The sequence below is a fragment of the Phyllopteryx taeniolatus genome, chromosome 1 (genome assembly GCF_024500385.1).
Source record: "Phyllopteryx taeniolatus isolate TA_2022b chromosome 1, UOR_Ptae_1.2, whole genome shotgun sequence".
NCBI lineage: Eukaryota > Metazoa > Chordata > Actinopteri > Syngnathiformes > Syngnathidae > Phyllopteryx > Phyllopteryx taeniolatus.
Window position 1 is genome coordinate 19,058,985 of NC_084502.1, and position 18,662 is coordinate 19,077,646.

Here is an 18,662-nt window from a genome sequence, read left to right on the forward strand (position 1 = left end):
TTATTATTCTTGTTTTCGGTGAAGTTCAAAGTAATTCGGCAATGCAATCGCTCTCAGTCTGACCCTACAAATGAGAAGGCTCGGACGGACGCCATTGAAAAATCTGAAAATGGCCTGTTTATACATCACATTACTCTCTCAACTAATAAGAAACATCCGGGCATTTGTCTACAAAAGAGTCAGTGTTTCGGTCACAAGTTTCCTAATGGTTTACATTGATTACCGAGCAGAAGATTTTGGCAAACTCTCGACAGAAAAAGTGTCATAAAATCCTTAATCTTTATCCAATTCTTACAAACTAGGGCTCAATAAATCGTGTAATACTCCTCTATCCAATGATATCTTCTATTTTCATATAAAGGTATTTTGAAAATGTTAGTAACATACCTACTACCCTTTTCATCGTCATAATCCGAGCAACAGAAAAGTAAATTAATTCGCCAATCCCTCAATTATCATGCTACGGCTGCAACTGGTGATGTAATGTCGTTTTACACCACTAGAGAACAGAGTTTAATTTCGAATCCAAGGTCTGTACAATTTCATTAGCAGAAGAAGAAAATGGCGTCTCAGACAAAACACTGAAGTGCCACTCTGCTGTTCTTTTAAATCAAAAAAGTCCAGCAATGAAAATGGTAAAACTAAATTACATATACCTTCATTTTATGTTATAGTTGAGGTGTATTTCATTATTTAAAAAAAAAAAAAAAACAAGAACAGACATCGTTTGTTTATCTTTTATCTAAAACTGGGGTAGTTGTAATAACACGGAGTGAGATACCTTACTATCATACGTTTCTTGAGTTGTTTTAAACATTGTGCTGTCCTTTGGCTTATTCTGCGATGTTTGTCAGAAATGTCAAACTATGTCGTTGTGACTTCAAAAAAATCTCCCGTTCAGGACAGATCTTGCCGTCAGCTGCAGCAAGGTAAATGTTGAGTAATTATCCGTTTCTTTCGACACTTAAAATAATACGCAGTACATGAGAAATGTCTCAATATACTTAGCCAAAACCAGTTAACGGATACGGAACATACATTTTTAAAACCAATGCTCTTTAATAACAATCTATTATGTATTTCTGTTGAAATAGGTCACAGCGACCTTTAACACACTTTAACGCACGATCTTCTTATGAATTTAAATGTTTCCTTTTTGGCGGCTATGGTTTTAGCATTGTCTCTTCATATAATTGAAAGTCATTTTCTTTTCCGAAGCTAAGACCCTAAATGTGTTTTGGGAAAAATACATAAAATATTTATATTGTATTTAAAGGTATTGTTTTCTGGTACTTTATCCACTGCGGTCAAACCAGCCTCCCTCCACTCGTAAAGTATAAAGTTTGGATATTCGCCTGGTACTTGAGTGAAAAGACATGCATGTTAGGTTAATTGAAGACTAAATTATCCATAGGTGTGAATGTGTGTTTAAATGGTTGTTTGCCTGGCGACCAGTCCAAATTCAGCAGGGATCGGCTGCGGCTTACTTGTCACCCTAATGATGACACGCAGTAAATGTTCAAAGACATGTCCCATGGGCAGTAGTTTTGAAATGTCACAGGGCAGGGCAGTAATTTTGAAATATCACATTAGATTTGAATGCCACATCCAGTACCCGAATGGGTGAATGATAACAGGAGCGTTACTAAAGGGGGGTGGGTATAGTGGGGGGGATTACAAATACACTGTCTTTTCTCTGCAAATATATGTCATAAGGTGTGGCCAGTCCATGTAGATGTAAGAAAGTAATTCTGTTTTGTTGAAACACTTTGTCATCCACATACAGTATTGTTCATGCATAATCGTAGATATGTGCAGGATGCCTGGTAGTATGCAATGTGGTCTACTGACCATGGCCGTTTCTCATTTCAGTACTATCATATGTCAAATAACATAATTCATTTGGCAGTTTTTGTATGCGTGTCTTAATGAAAATGAGAAAATATTTCATCTCTTATTTCAAAATACTGGATTTAAGCATGCAGATTGCAGCACAATGATACCCAGGAACTCAGTCATCCCGCCCCCTCCTCTCGTCCAGAGACGTCCAAAGCAAAGACCCTGATGGACATTGGGACTTGCCGGATTTTCAATGAGGGCCATGACCTCTTCAGGCAGAGTGTGCGGCGCTTCTTCCAAGAGGAGGTAGTGCCACATCACAAGGAATGGGAGAAGGCAGGCCAGGTGAGCAGGGAGGTGTGGGAAAAGGCTGGCGAGCAAGGCCTGCCGGGGGTTATGACAGAGGAGTGCGGCGGCATTGGCGGGGATCTGTTCTCAGCAGCTGTCACATGGGAGGAACAGTAAGAGGACGAACCAAAACAATGACATCTGAAGAAAATCACATATTTTTCTCACTTCCTTCTTCTATGTTGTCATTCACCAGAATGTACTCAAACTGTTCAGGACCAGGTTTTACGCTTCACTCTGACATTGTCATGCCCTACGTAATCAACTACGTCACCAAGGTGCAGATTGAACACTTTATTCCTAAAATGACTGCTGGAAAATGTATCTGTGCCATTGCCATGACTGAGCCAGGAGCGGGCAGGTCAGGACTGTTTGTGTAAACCAGTGGTTCTCAAACTTTTTTCTTTCCTTCAAGGTGTGCGGACATATGCCAAGCGATTGGATCCTGAATGGCAACAAGGTAAGAATGCCGCCATGGAAGCCAAAGGCCTGGAAATTTGGCTTTTGCAGGGAGGCCAGCTCAGTTTGGCACGGTACGGTGTGAATCGTAAAATCCTGTTCAAGCTTGTGCTTCCACTGAGCAATGTGTAGACAGCTTGATGATTGCTTGACCAGATACTTAAATAAAGTCACGTTGCACCTGGAAGTGTGTAACTCGCCAAAATGAAAACACAACTACTATGATCCGCTGCTTTTTAAATGGCCCATTTTTTCCCCAATGCATTCTACTCGTACATTTCATTGTCAACATGAAATTGATAATTCTGTCAACCAATCAATGGACAACAACATTTCCATTGGAAGATAAGCTGTGGAATTTGTAGAAATAATAGGCATAAATATTAACATTTAGTTTAGTCATATGAAGACATCCATGGAATATATCCATTTTCTACCCCTCTAACCTCTGCAGGTGTTCATCAGCAACGGCCGGATGGCCGACCTGGTGGTGGTGGTGACCGTGACTGACCGTGAGGCCAAGACAGCAGCCCATGGCATCAGTCTCTTCTGGTGGAGGATGGCATGAGAGGCTTCCACAAAGGACGCAAGCTGGAAAAGATCGGCACAGGTACTTAATATTGCACATTCGATGAAGATCCCCGACATGGCACCGCTTGCATTATATCTCATCTTCTTCCGAAGGACACAGCTGAACTTTTCTTTGAGGATGTACGTCTCCCAGCGGAAGCACTACTGGGCGGACTCAACAAAGGTTTCTACTACTTGATGAATGAGCTGCCGCAGGCAAGAATCCACTCAGGTCTGCACGCGTTTTCTACGTTTGGCTTCATCTAATGTTGTGATGTCTGTTTAGGAGCGCCTGGTGATCGCCGACATGGCCATCGCAAGCTGCGAGTTCATGTTTGAGGAAACCAGGAGCTACGTGTTACAGAGGAAAGCATTCGGAAAGACAATCGCTCATCTGCAGGTGTGTACAGTGTCATTTAGCAATTTTGTGAAGCTCTGTAGGCTTCAGTGACTTTGTGTAACAGACCTGGGCCGCGTGTTCATTGACAGCTGCCTACAGCTCCATGGCGAGAAACGCCTTGACCCCTCCACTGCTTCCATGGCCAAGTACTGGTGAGGGTGCATGGCTCCTCTGTGTTGTGTGGCCTGCCACTGTTGTGTGCTCTAACTTTGTCATTCTCTAGGGCATCAGACCTGCAGAACAAGGTGGCCACGCAGTGCCTACAGCTCCACGGGGGCTGGGGCTACATGTGGGAGTACCCCATTGCTAAGTAAGTATTCAGTAGACCTCACAACACCTCCACTGGACTTAGGAGCCAAAATAGAAGGATGCATGCGCCACTTTGACATTCTTCAACTTGAATGTATTAAACACGTTAAAACCTATCCATCAAGCAATTATATATTGTTTTATATGCAGTATACAGTACTTTGCTACCTTGACTTACAAGTTTTTTTTAGATACAAGCCATTGCTCGGCCAATTTTTGTATTTATTTCTTTTTTTGCCTTGACTTTTTGCAAGCAAAAATTTGAGATGCGTGTGCTACATGTGCTACAAACTCACTTCACAACAAGCAGCAGTTTGGCACGTCATGAAATGTTCTTCAAAAAGGAGCCTTCAAGATGTTTACTGCCACTTCCAGTTGAGGTTTACTGTCAAACTAAGTGTAAAATAAAGTACGCTTCCCACTGTATTTATCAGTTCTAAAGCATGATGCTTTCAGATATTTTGTTTAATACAATATATTTATGTAGTCGTTCACATTACAAAAACAAATGCCACTTCTCATGTGAATGTAATGCATACATGCAAATCAGTTGCCTTATGGCGAAATTCGCCGTTTTGAACTCAAAATAGGCCATTTCTGTGAATCGTACAGATCCGATGAGTTTTTTTGAGGAAGGGGGGGGGGGTCGCTGTCGTCATAGACTGTCGTACTGCTTCAGTGCTGGCAGCTAGATCCATTCCACACCCACACATCCACCATCCACACACAATCGGCAACAAGAGTTGATCCGCTAGTACGTCTTGTATTAATTAGGAAACACGCCTGCATTTATCTAGTTTATGGATGTTAAAGTTAAATGTATTAAGCGACGGAGCGATGTTAGGGATTATGTCACTGCACAGAATGAACTAACTTCAAATTTAGTAATGGCCAATAAAAACAGAAAATATTCTACTTCATATTTTCCTGGAGGATGCATGTTTGATGTTTTTGATATCTTCCGTGTAGTGTAACATACCAACGTCAACTGTGACAGTGCGGCGTGACGTCGACCAATAGGATTGCGTGTTGTGACTAGTGCATCATCTCCCATGCTTGTCGTTGTCAACATTTATTCACGTGCACAAACCAATGTTTACCAAAGCTTTAGCGAATGATTCGACAGAACGCCAGCTTGTTTACGTAGAAACGTTACTAAGCACTAACAAGCTTGCTAGGCTGTTTCCTGCTTGCGAGCTGTATCGTGTTAAAAGTACGTGAACATATGGGCTGAAACACATTAATGGCATTCGTTTGTATTCATTTCAACGGGGAAAGTTAATTTCCGATACAGTGTTTTGATTTTCGAGCGTGGTCGCGGAACAAACTAAACTCGTATTGCAAGGCACCACTGTATTATAGTTGTTGTTTTAATTGCTGAATCATAGATTTTCTGTCCATCCATCCATCAATCCATCCATTTTCCATTCTGCTTATCCTCACTCAGGTCACAGGACTGATAAAGGTGACAAGGCAATTGGTTTAGGATTTTTCAGGATTTTGAGGTGGCCTGTTGCCTCTGTATCCCCTGTACGGAACAGCAACCAAATCACATCTCCACATTCTGAAACAAAACAAGCTATCATAGAACATTGACAATCTCAAAAGCTATGTTTACTTGAGGGTCATTAAGGTAATATGCTCACAAATTGGACCTTGACGTGGAGCAGAAAGTAGAGCAAACCATTTTTGCTTCTGAAACAGAAATCTCTTTAGTCGCTCCGACATTATGAAGGGGAATGTTTTTACTCTTTTAGTTGTTAATGATTTCTTTGCATTGCTAGAAAAATTATATAAAACCAATTTATTATTGCTATTAGTAGTAGTAGTAGTAGTAGTAGTAGTTAGGGGCGTAACACCGATGTGGTTGTCGCAACCACCCCACTTTGTTAACAGCACACCTTTAATGCTGCCTTTTTTTTTTTTTTTAAATATCATTGCAGACAATGTTAAATGTTATTTATGTCCCAAGTCTCTTAAAATGGACAATGGGACTTTGGACAGCCCTAAAACTAGAAGGTTTTTAAATTGTGTCATTGTCGTTACAGGGCGTTTGTTGACTCTCGTATTCAGCCCATCTATGGAGGAACCAATGAGATCATGAAACAGCTCATTGCGCGGAGCATCGTCAGCCAGAAATAAGACACCCTCTCACCCTGTTAAGGTGGTATTCGTATTTTATGTGGAGACATAAAATAATATAAAACTGAATTGACCAACTGATACAGAATCTTCAGAAAGCAGAACACGTCCCATCAAGTTAAAAAAAAATAATAATCATTTGTTTCTCATCTTGATAATATACAGTAGTCAGTCTCATAAAGTCAATTTGTTGTTCACGCTTCTATACTTTACAACTGTTTGTCTTGTTACAATGGATTTGAAAAAATTCACAGTGAATGCAGTTTTAATATTGAATATTTATAGATTAATATTGAATTCATGTTTCCATTGATGGCTGTTGAATTCAAATATCCATGTTAACATGGAGGCCTGGCAGTGAAAGAGTTAATCACTGCCATTGACGGCTAAACAAATCAAATATCCATTTTAACTGGGGGCTGGCAGTGAATGAGTTTTTAATAAAATATCGAAGCACTGTAATGAAAATGTTTCTGTAATTTATTTTAATCATGAGTACAGTTCATCACAAATACAGTACTGTAAGTAGTAAGTAAAAAGATGAATAGGAAAAAAATGCAGAGATTTAAAGATGCATTCATAACACTGGGGAACAATTTGAAAAAAAAATCTGTTGAGTTAGAGTTTTATGTCTAAAAGTCCAAGTCTAAAATTGTGTGGCACGGTGGGCGACTGGTTAGAGCAAAATGTCACTGATTAGCTGTAATAAGACCTGCCAACTGATTACGATTTGATTCATCTACAGCTACGTGGCAACTTGTTTGTGCAGTCACAATTGAGACAGTGCGGTGAGAGGTGTGTCCAGCTCCCAATAGGTCAGTACTATCAATATCAGAAAACAGAAAGCTAGCATAGTAGGAATTAAGAGGATTTGTGCCATATACCTTTGTAAAACATAATGCTGTTAAACATTGCAGTCATGCCTGTTTCTTCCATATTTCATTGTATGTCAATATTTGAAAAGTATTATAAAACAAGCACATATGTTAAGTACAGTATTTTTTATATTTTATAAGAAAACAGGGATCTATAGTTCAAAAACTTGACGTGATAGAGAAAAACTGAGATCGGTTTTGGATTTCTCACCCAAACATTTGTTAAAAACAGCTGTCAGACTGACAAAAATTGTTTTCCCCCGTGTAATTGGTAAATCGAATCCTAGCCCTCTTAATTTCAGTGGAATCGATTTATGAGGTGGTGAGATATTCCTACGCCTCGTTCATACTAAAATGTAGAACCAATAAAATGTTGAGCGAGTCAGCTTAACTCATGTACAGTAACTTATGTTGTTTACAGTCTCTTGTTGAGGCTGGTCCATCATTTGGATCGGAATTGCTAAAAAGCTAAATAAAATAGCACAACACACATATAAAGTTAATCCTTTGATGTATGCTGACCTGATGTGTTACTCACAAACACTAAGCCTTGAGGTTGAAAGAGATAAGGGACAGATCTGGGTGAATTCTGGCTCACTTAATGTTCCCAGAAGCACAATGGCCTCTCATTCTTTCAGGACAACAGGACTTCGTTGAGCAGGTCAACCTACACAAACGTACAGAGAAACATGACCCTGTCCCAGCTTTTTTGGAACGTGTTGCAGCCATAAAATCCGAAGTTAATGATTATTTGCCAAAAACAATAAAGTTTAGCAATTTGAACATTAAGTATCTTGTCTTTTGTAGTGCATTCAATTAAATATAGGTCGAACATGATTTGCAAATCATTGTATTCTGTTTTAACACAACGTCCCAACTTCATTGGAATTGGGGTTGTATTTGGAATGTGGGGAAAGGAAAGAAAAACCTACACAAGCACAGGGAGAACATGCAAATAACAAATCTGAGGCAAATGTACAATATACTTAACTACTGTACCACCTAAAACTAATACTCCTCAGCTCTGGGCCACTTAAAAGCTCTGAGATGATTATAACATCACATAAATGTGATATCCCCACCTGCATCCATTATTTCTAGTGGAATCATGTACAGCACACAGATTAAGGTAAGGTGACCTGCCAAACGTGCAGCCTAAAAGCACATACTGGACCTCGGGTCAAAGTTTCCAACATGTGATATCTTTTTGCACAATTGTTTTTTGTCAATGTATTTATGTCTCCAAAGTGTTCTGTAAATTGACTGTCTGTTGTACTAGAGCGGCTCCAACTACCGGAGACAAATTCCTTGTGTGTTTTGGACATACTTGGCAAATAAAGATGATTCTGATTCTGGTGCTGGTAAATCACAGCTTTTGCAACACCATGTCTTTGGAAGTGGGACGCGCGTTTGACTTCCACCGGGCTCCTTTCTTGCAAGCATATTCAGGCAGACTTGCAATTTTAAACTATATCGCTAGGCGGCAACAGAGGTGTGGGCAAGCTCCCGAAGACCAACCCTTCATTTGTAAAGGAAAATTGCTGCAGCGGTGCAGCCCCTTTTTATGTATAGGAATATGGTGCTTGCCACCTGTATCTTCATAATTGATCGAATTCTGCGAATGAATCCAAAAGATTGCCATCACACCTCCCTTCCAGTCCCCTGTCCTTGCGCCGGCCTCCTCCCTTTGCTCCCATCCCACTCTCCCCCCTTCCCTTTTGTCAACCTCCCCTCAGCAACAGCCACACCCTGATGCTTCAGCACCACTTGGCACCTGCTAAATGCTTGCTCCACGAGCGCTTTACGCTTTTGCTGCATGCTCACGTGCTCCCTTCGTGCACATTTGAAAAGACTACATTCAATCGCCTTGCCCCAATACCGATACCGCTGCACTTACGGTAGCTCGTTTTGCGGTGGGAGGGGTCACTCCTCGGGCCGAACAACAGCGCTCATTGTCAGCTGCAGCTCTCGCCCTCCCGGATTCCCCTGACTGCGCGCCGCCTGTGCCGCACTGCTGCCAAACCCGCAGGTAAAAAAACCTAACCTTTGTATTCCTTGCGCCAATTGGTAGAAGATAGTTGCGGCTGTTCTCTTTCAGCTGTAGAAGATTGTCAAAAGTTTCGCGAATTGTCACGAATAAAAGAAAAAGATAAGAATGTTGGTGGCGTCGCTGTGTGTTCCACATGTGCAGAAATGTGTCGTGAAGCAGGGAGGTGTGGAAGTTGCCACAATACTCGCAATTAATTAAGGCTGACATTGGTTTCCTCGCGGATGGGTGCCTCGCTTGCTGCGTGATGGTGCGCTTTTTGCGCAGTCGCGACAGCCTGCTACCGGCCGGCGCCTTTTGTTCTGGTCCACGCCTGCTCGGTGCTGAAACCGGCGTGTCTCCCGGACATCCACTGCGGTAGAAGCTGGGCTCGGGGCTCAAAATGTGAATGTGCACATTCCTTCAACTCGGTTTACGGTTTGCCTCGTTATGATTCGAGATGTGTGTGGATGTACCTGCATGTTGAATCAACCTCGCCGGCCTGTCGCATCAATTGTCTCTGCAGCCATTAGTACCTTCCTCACCTAAATATTCGTTTCGATGAAGCTATCCCCCAACACGTAATTTTTCATATTTGCATTATTTTAATCACCAAGGTGAGAACCATTATGAGTGTTTTGTGGATTTTGTTGTTTGTTTGTTTTCACTTGCAATATAATGAACTGCAAATGCCCTCTGATAGTGTCTTTCCTCAGTATTCCCCAGTTTGCTGAGAATCAGGTTTAAATAGAAGAGAAAAAAAACATTGCACTGTTATGAGACTATATAAGACCTGACCTCAAGTCTGCACGTTCACTTTCCTAGATATGCAGCAAAAGGACACATTCCCATGCACAGGATGTTGGACTTGTAGTGCAGCTGGGTTGCAGATAATTCTTGCATGGTTCGTGTCGGGGTCAACTTTACAACCGAGAACAGATGGCACCAAACAGTGCATGTCATCAGATGTATTGTGTAGCGCACATCCTTCAAGGAAAGGCCCAGAAGCATTAACTCCTCCCAATATTACATCCATTTAAAGATGAGGCCTTTCCTGTGTGGGGCCATTGAGGTTGTCAGGTTTCACCTACTGCTCCCATAAGGACACGCCCCTTTTAGGAGCAGATTGAGTCTAATCCCTGGTGAGGTAATGAGAATGACCTCAATCACAAAATGATGCCTTTTTTTTTGCCTCAATGACAACATTAAAACAAGCTAAAAATATATACAGTGTATATATATTTAAACATGAGTTGGTTCGTTTTTTCAATCACCAAGTGACCAAATTCATGTCCCATGGGATGTTTCCCAACATCCTTCCTTGGAAACCTGTCTTCTTACTCTGCAGTTGCATCTTCTTGGAAGCTGAGTGTCATTTGGACCGGTTTCCAGGGATCTTTTTTGGATTGACAGTTTAATTTGATTGTGCTGGTTTTCAGAGGAGAGAAGCTTAAATTCTCTCGATATTTAGCGGATTCTCTCAGGTGTGTTGTGATTCTGCGTCATCATTACAGGTGTTAGAGGGCTCAGGATGGTTATTGCTGGTCGTCCCTGCCATGGTTTTTGCTCCCCAGGTGTCTAATGGCAGCGGGTAGGGTGAGGCCCTAATCCACTTCACATATGTCACAGCACTGCAACCTACTGACCTGCATATGGTGCTCTCCACTGTGCAACTTGGAACTCTCTTCCACATTTCACGAACCAAATTGCGTTTTAATTTAAAATTGAATGTTACCAATAATGTGTACTGTATGCTTGTTCTTTCTTGGCTGACAGAAGTCCTCCAAAGGTCCCTCCGATTGATCAGATTCCAACTTCCCATGTAGAGTACAGATGTGTTTCAAACAGCTGGGAGAATGGTCAGCTTGGCTTAAAAGTGTTGAAGGTCATTCTTCTCAGACTCTTCATCACGAATCCATTTGCTTTAGGAATCTTCCTCCCATGGTTCTTGGACCCTGACACCCGTGAAATCGCGCGTCACGGGCCGGCTCGCGGGCAGCCACTCAAACGAGCCCTGACAGCCAGTGTCACATTCCATTCCTTACGGACGATGCCCCTCAACAGAGAGGACACTCATCCGGGGCATTCTTCCTCGGATATTGGCATCTAATAATCTGTGCTGGAGAGTTTCTGGAAGACCAATTAGGAGTGTCTTTTATTTCGAAAAGACAAAGATCCACCACAGACTGACCAGAAAATCCATTTATTACTTTCCTTTGGAAAACTCTCAGAATGCAGAGCTTTGTACTTTTAAAACATTTGAAGAACAAAGGGGCCGGCACGGTGAACGACTGGTTAGCACATCTGCCTCACAGTTCTGGAGACTGGGGTTCAAATCTCGGCCCTGGCTGTGTGGAGTTTGCATGTTCTCCACGTGCCTGGGTGCGTTTTATCCGGGCACTCTGGTTTCCTCCCACATCCCCAAAACAGACTCTAGAAGTCTAGAAGACTCTAAATTGCCCGTAGGTATGAATGTGAGTGCGAACGGTTGTTTGTTTCTATGTGCCCTGCAATTGGCTGGCAACCGGTTCAGGGTGTACCCCGCCTCCCGCCCGAAGATAGCTGGGAAAGGCTCCAGTAGCCCGCGGCCCTACGGAGGATAAGCGGTAAAGAAAATGGATGGATGGAAAGAACAAAGGCTGTTCTCACTGAGCACGTCTGTGATGGTATTTGTGTGTGCGTGCAAGCTGATGATATGATGTAGTTAATCTCAAATTTTTGTTCTCAGAGGTTTCACACTCTCAATTGCTACAGAAGAATGCTGGCAACTGTGCCGTTGATGTCTTCTGGGTAATGTTATGGCTTCCGCCCGATGCTATGCTCAGCTGTGTGAACTTGGTTTTGTAATGCAGCTCATGTTTGCACAACTTTTTGTACATCCTTGTTCAGAAGCTTTTAAAGGTGCTTTGTAAACATCCGAATTTTTTTTTTTTGTTGTTGTTGACTCACACGATACAAGCAGGAGACCAAAAACATACACAACACAAATTAGCATGCCACAAATCCCCCCCCAAAAAAACCATCTACCCAGTGCATCTATCAGAATAGTCATCCTTATTTAATGTAATGTTTCCAACCTAATCATTTCCATTGCTTCGGTCGTCCGTTCTTTCTAGAAGAAGAAGAAGAAGAATCACCGTTTATTGTCATGAACATGCATGCATGCACACGAAATTTGTTCTCTGCATTTAACCCATCACAGTGACAAATACAGTATCAGCAGTATGTTGCAGGCTCGTCTCTGGGAAGACATCAGCCTGTTGCTAAGCGGTGCAGAGACCCCGGCTAGCCCAGTGCTTAGCGTCTCCGCGACACAACACTGGGCCATTATGACTTCCAGATGTGGTGGCTAAACTGCACGATTATTGCTCCTTGTCCTCTCACTTATAGCACAGGCTCGTCTGCTTGGAGAAATGAATGAGCTCAATTGTTGAATCAACTCCTTAACTGGTTCATCAAAGCTTTTATGTGTTTTTACATCTCAGTGAGAGTGTGTTTTCCACTCCATTCATTAGGGAGATGGGTTGGAATGTAATACTATTGAGGCAAGTCTCCGAGGAGTTGGAGAAAATGGACTCTCAGGGCCTGACACTCTTTAAACATCGCACAGACTTAGATGGTGTGTTTCTGTGCATGTGCATATGCTGGGGTGTTTCCAAGCTAGAGGGGATAAGTGGAAACTCCCAGATCTATACGAACCTCTCACACAGTAGTTCTGTCAAGCCAACGTGACACAAAGGACCAGATGGACTGAATGCAATGATGGTGCAGTATGAAAACAGCAGCTGAGTGTGTGTATAGTACCCCGAACTACCGACATCCACCCCACCCTGCAGGAACAGTTTTACTGTGTTTAACGATAGACTTAACTTCCTGTCTAAGACATTTCCAAAAGAAACTCAGTTGGATGTTGGTTTGTGAGGAAACGCTAAAGATCTCTTGATTTTTTTATCTTGATTGAAATGTTTAAATGTGCACTTGATAATCAAGAAGACGCTTTGGTACAGTTCACAGAATTTTCATTTGTGAATTTGCCTAGCACCCCATTTATCCCCCAACTGTCTGTGTTGTTTACCACTCCTCTTTGAGTGCATGGAGGGCCTCCCTCTCCAAGGCAACCCTTGCTATGGAAACCAGTCCCTCAAAGGAATGACCCTCATAGAGCACCAGTATTACTCGCGCCTGTGTGCTCCTCACCTGCTCGCTACATAGCAGCTGAAAACCCCAAAAACACATTTTCTCTTTCTGCTTGGGAATCCTCCAAGTGGGATCAATCCCTTGACCTGAACACAGCATAGTAATTGGCGTTACTATGGTGATAATTGCCTGTCCTCAAGCCAACAAGTATGGACTGCGTTTAATGTCCTTTTTTTCAACCTGTCAGACAGATCTGACAGGATGGTGGGGGCTTGGGATTTTGTGGATGTCCGGTGGGACTTGACTGTCTCTGCTTGCCTCATTAAATCTCCTCATAAATCCTGGTAGGAGAGACAGCCATTGGCATTGTTTTGCAGCATCGACAGATGAGAACGACCTCCAAGGAAGGACGGTGTTGCTCTCCCCCACTCAGTGTAGAGTTAAAAAGTAAATGCTGAATCCTTCACTGAATCATTATGACTTTGTTTTCGGGGAGATGTTTCTCATACTTCCTTTCAGAGTGAATAAGTCATCCTGAAGATGTACTTGTAAGCCATGTCCTGTGTCACAACATAAAACAAAATAGTATACTTTATACTTGGTGTCTGATGGACTGTGTTAGGAAATGAAGGCATAACAGTCATCCACTTCAAAGTTTGAACTGTGGCCTGATGTTATCTTTTTCTCGTGTCATGTCTACGAGCATGATAGTTATCACCTTCTACCGTATGCAGGGTTGTTTATGTCTGATGTACACGACAGAGACCCTGTCTTTTGCAAAATCAAATCCACTAGCTTTTCACGCTTTTTTTTGTTTTTTTTTGTGGGTGTTTACACACCATGGGTTTAAATTATTGATTTCTTTCCCTCCTGAGTCTCCTGTGTAGATGCAGGAGAGGGACCCCGTGCCGGCTTTACATGCTAATCCCCTGCCATCTGCTTTCCAGCCCAGGGGAAGGCTGGATGATGCCTCAGTGTCCCTTAAGGGCCTGGCAGCCTGAAAGTTACCTTTGCAAAAATGCAAACTGCCTCCCCTGACACTCAGGATTTCTTCCTTCTTGGGTCACCCTTTAAAGAAGTAAACTCTCCATCACAGTGCAATATAGTTTGGCACAATTGAACCCCTTTTCTGCCTGAGTGCTGATCAATAGAAGGAGACATGATTTACACACAAGCTCCCAAACGTACCTGCCCCCACTTGTATGAGTGGCAATGCTTCTACTTTGTACGGGATTTGAAGTTCCGCAATGACATAATAGGAGCTATTTGGGCAGGGCTGAAAGTTCGTTCTTGTAAGTGTACTCTGTCGTTAGCTTGCCTGTGTAGTTCGGTGCACTGCAACACAAGTTGACGCTGAAGCCATAGTTTTGTTTTAGTTTCAAATTCACTTTGCATTTCCTTAAAACAGTGATTCTCAGAGTGTGGAATGAGTACCACAGTGGTACGTGGGCTCCATCTTGGTGTACGAAAGAATCACTGCCTCTGTATAGTTCAGTTGTATTTAACTTTCTAGGACAGTTTCTAATACATTTGCATGTTTTCATTAAGAATTGTGTTTTATATACAGTAGTTTTAGTTAGGTAAAAAAATGACTTATAATATAATTAGAATCATTATTAAAGTAGGTTTTTCCCCCTACATGTAAGCTCATTGTTAAAGTTAAAATGTGAATAATGATTGTGGCTTACAATGATATTAAATATAAGACAAAATTTTAAGACAAAAACTTTTTTCGTTTTAGATAAACACTTGGGCTTACTACTCTACTGTATTTAATGTTGGTCATTATTATGGTACTTGGAGAGCTAAGTACTTTTTTTAGGTGGTGCTACTGCTTGCTGTTTGAGAACCACTACCTTTTAACATTCAATTGGATGAGGTTGAGATCTATGGGGGTGTGAGGTTATACTTGCTATATGTATGAATAGTATTAGTGAAGATTTACAATAACATCAAATAGCTTGAACAAAATCAAAGCACACCACAGAAAAACTCTGTTTTAATGAAGAATGATCTCACTCGAGAGCACTGTTCAAGTGCAGGAAGTCATGGTCGCCATGAAAAAGCTCTGCTCATTAAAGCTAGCAGCCACTCTGTGGCGTACTCTTTATAACTTGATCCATGACACTGCCCTCTTAATGGAAACTGGCGAGAGATTCCCAGGAAACAACCCTGACATCCCTCATCCGCCTCCACCAGCTTGTCATGCAGCTTTAGCTCTCTACCGCAGCATCACTTAGGCTAATTGCACTGACTGTATGTGCTTTTTGTACATGGAGATGAGGTGCAATGCGTATTTTCTGTTGATGCCATTAAAGAACTGCCTCCTGGGAATATAAACTCTCCTTGGAGGCGAATATTATATATGTATGTAATATATACTCTATGTGCAGTAAAAGCCTTGTACAGATGACTGCCGTCACTGAGCTAGACTCTGATCACTGACAGAAAACCAAGGTTAAGCCTTTGCATGTGCTGTCTCATCTCCAGCCACTTAACAAGGCCATGCTACTGCTTACACTTGTTAAACACTACTGATGTTGGCTCTGATTGAGCATATTAATGTCCATCCCAAAATCAAGCACAACATAATAATAACCGCACAATGTTATTTTGAGGAACGTAAAAGGCCAAACCTCCGATTTGAGACATTGTAAGATTTAAATTAGATAGATAAATAATAAATATTTTTGATGTGATCTGTATAGTGACTGACTATAAATATACTGTAAGTGATCCACTGTCACTATTAGTAAATGTTAAAAACCCAAACAGCTTGAAGTCAGTTCTCGCCGAGGTTTCATGCAATATGCTGACCTTTATCTGGCCTCTGCATAATCAATGCAAAATCTGCAAGCTATAAGTTCATCATGTCTTTATTTTGAACACCCATTTGCACTTGCATAGTATCAATAGAAGCTTGGTGGCCATCTGTCATCATGACTGTGGACCCCAGCATTTAAGCGTTGGTGCCTAGATCTCCTCACTTCCTGTGTGGGTGCTAATTCAGAGCAGATGCCACCACAACATGAAGGCTTATCAACAACCTACTCTTTGCTGGTCAAGCACCATGAATTTCACTTTTTGGCAAGTGTGTTGACTTTGAATAACTGTATTATTTAATCACATGGTATTCCAGAAAGAGAACCAAGAGGTGTGACCAGAGGTGACAGAGAGGCAGTGTTCCTTGGGAGTCATGAAGTCCCCCCTCCATAGTTTCATACAGTAGCTGTGTTTGAGTTGAGCATTTTGGTGTTGGTGGAGGCGGGATTTTTTTGTGCTGCAAGGCTGCATTCCTGTGGTATTTAGAGCATTTATTTGCAGAAAATAAAAAAACGTCAAAACACCAAAAAAAATGTACAGTGTCCTGATGGTGTATTAAATTTTCCAGTGATGTACGTACAATATGCTTTTATGGATGAATAAGATGTAGAGAATATACACTTATCAAAGTACTTTTTGTATGTGTTTATATGTATACTTGTATGTATACTCTGTGTCTATGTGGATATACAAACCTCAATTCTAGTGAAGTTGGGACGTTGTGTAAAACGTAAATCAAAACAGAATTCAATGATTTTCAAATCCTTTTGACCCTATATTAAATTAAAACACTGCAAAGACAAGATATTTAATGTTCAAACGAATTAATATTGTTTTTTTGTTGTTCTTTTTTTGGGGGGGGGGGGGGGCAAATTTGCTCTCATTTTGAATTTGATTCCTGCAAAAAGTTCCAAAAAACAAGCTGGAACAGGGACAACAAAAGATTGGGTAAGTTGAGGAATGCTCAAAAAACACCTGTTTGGAACAGGTTAATTGGAAACAGATGAGTGCCATGATTGGGAATAAAAGGAGCATCCCCAAAAGGCTCAGTTGTTCACAAGCAAGGATTAGGCACGATTCACCACTTTGTGAACAACTGTATGAGCAAGTAATGTTTCTCACCGTAAAATTACAAGGAATTTAAGGATTGCATCATCTACGGTCCATTATCAAAACTTTGAGAGAATCTGGAGAAATCTCTGCACGTAAGCGGCAAGGCTGAAAACCAACACTGAATGCCCGTGACCTCCGATCCCTTGGGCGCCACTGCATTAAAAAAGGGGCTCAGTAAAACTTAAGAAAACCATCCATCCATCCATTTTCTGTACCGCTTATCCTCACTAGGATCGCGAGTGTGCTTGAGCCTATCCCAGCTATCTTCAGGCGAGAGGCGGGGTACATGCTGAACTGGTCGCCACCCAATAACAGGACACACAGAAACAAACAACCATTCGCACTCACATTCACACCTACAGGCAATTTATAGTCTTCAATTAACCTACCATGAATGTTTTTGCGATCTGGAATGCAGCCCTATGGGGGCACAAGCCAGTGCAAACTGTAGGCCAGTCCCAAGCCCAGATAAATGCAGATGGTTGCGTCAGGTAGGTCATCCGGCTTAACACTTTGCCAAACAAATATGAGCGTTCATCTAAAGAATTCCATACCGGATCGGTCGTGGCCCGGGCTAACAACGTCCACACCGTTAACCTGCAGGGCGCCGGTGTAAATTCAGCTACTGTGGGTCAAACACGAAGGAGAGGTGGAAAGCGGGTTCTTCGGCAGAAAGAGAAGAGGAAAGCACAGAGCCTAGAACTGAATGTGGGGACTTTGAATGTTGGGACTATGACATGATGAAGAGGAGAAAGGTTGATATATTGTGTGTCCAAGAGACCGGGTGGAAAGGCAGTAAGGCTAGAAGTTTAGGGGCAGGGTTTAAATTATTTTACCATGGTGTAGATGGGAAGAGAAATGGAGTCGGGGTTATTTTAAAAGAAGAGTTGGCTAAGAATGTCTAAAGAGTATCAAATCGAGTGATGAGGCTGAAACTTGAAATTGAGGGTGTTATGTATAATGTGATTAGCAGCTATGGTATGCCCCAAGGTAGGATGTGACCTAGAGGTGAAAGAGAAATTCTGGAAGGAGCAAGACGAAGTAGTTCTGAGCATCCCAGATAGAGAGAGAGTCGTGATTGGTACAGATTGTAATGGACATGTTGGGGAAGGAAATAGGGGTGATGAAGAAGTGATGGGTAAGTACGGCATCCAGGAAAGGAACTTGGAGGGACAGATGGTGGTAGACTTTGCAAAAAGGATGGAAATGGCTGTAGTGAACACTTTTTTTCCAAAAGAGGCAGGAACATAGGGTGACCTACAAGAGCGGAGGTAGAAGCACGCAGGTGGATTACATCTTGTGCAGACGATGTAATCTGAAGGAGGTTACCGACTGTAAGGTAGTGGTAGGGGAGAGTGTGGCAAGACAGCATAGGGTGGTGGTGTGTAGGATGACTGGTGGTGGGAGAAAGATTAAGAACACAAAGGCAGAGCAGAGAACCATGTGGTGCAAGCTGAGAAAGGAAGAGTGTTGTGCGGCTTTTCGGGAAGAGGTGAGACAGGCTCTCGGTGGACAGGAGAAGCTTCCAGAAGGCTGGACCACTACAACCAAGGTGAGTTGTTATATAATCATTTTCCATGATATTAAAATTTTTGGAAAAGGGTCTGTATTCTCTCCGCTC

The 18,662-nt window shown here is 42.1% G+C and overlaps 2 protein-coding genes across 7 annotated transcripts in view; both read left to right on the forward strand.

Moving 5' to 3' along the window:
- Window positions 1-659: 659 nt before the first annotated feature.
- acadl (acyl-CoA dehydrogenase long chain) lies at window positions 660-8,297 on the forward strand. The gene is given in 10 exon segments (XM_061778029.1): window positions 660-929; window positions 1,986-2,300; window positions 2,384-2,545; window positions 2,589-2,621; window positions 2,623-2,647; window positions 3,101-3,194; window positions 3,197-3,432; window positions 3,503-3,768; window positions 3,840-3,926; window positions 5,974-8,297. Coding segments are annotated over 10 exon segments (1,398 nt in total). The 5' UTR covers window positions 660-843; the 3' UTR covers window positions 6,068-8,297.
- A 238-nt stretch (window positions 8,298-8,535) lies between these two features.
- Window positions 8,536-18,662, forward strand: part of LOC133480178 (microtubule-associated protein tau-like) — a 43,259-nt gene continuing 33,132 nt past the window's right edge. The window contains exon 1 of one of the 6 annotated variants that reach the window (XM_061777972.1): window positions 8,536-8,971. The gene's annotated coding sequence lies outside the window, so the exon portion shown is untranslated. Of the gene's footprint in view, window positions 8,972-18,440; window positions 18,594-18,662 lie in introns of those variants that run through there. The other 5 variants (XM_061777998.1, XM_061777990.1, XM_061778006.1 and 2 more) reach the window with 5 other exon arrangements.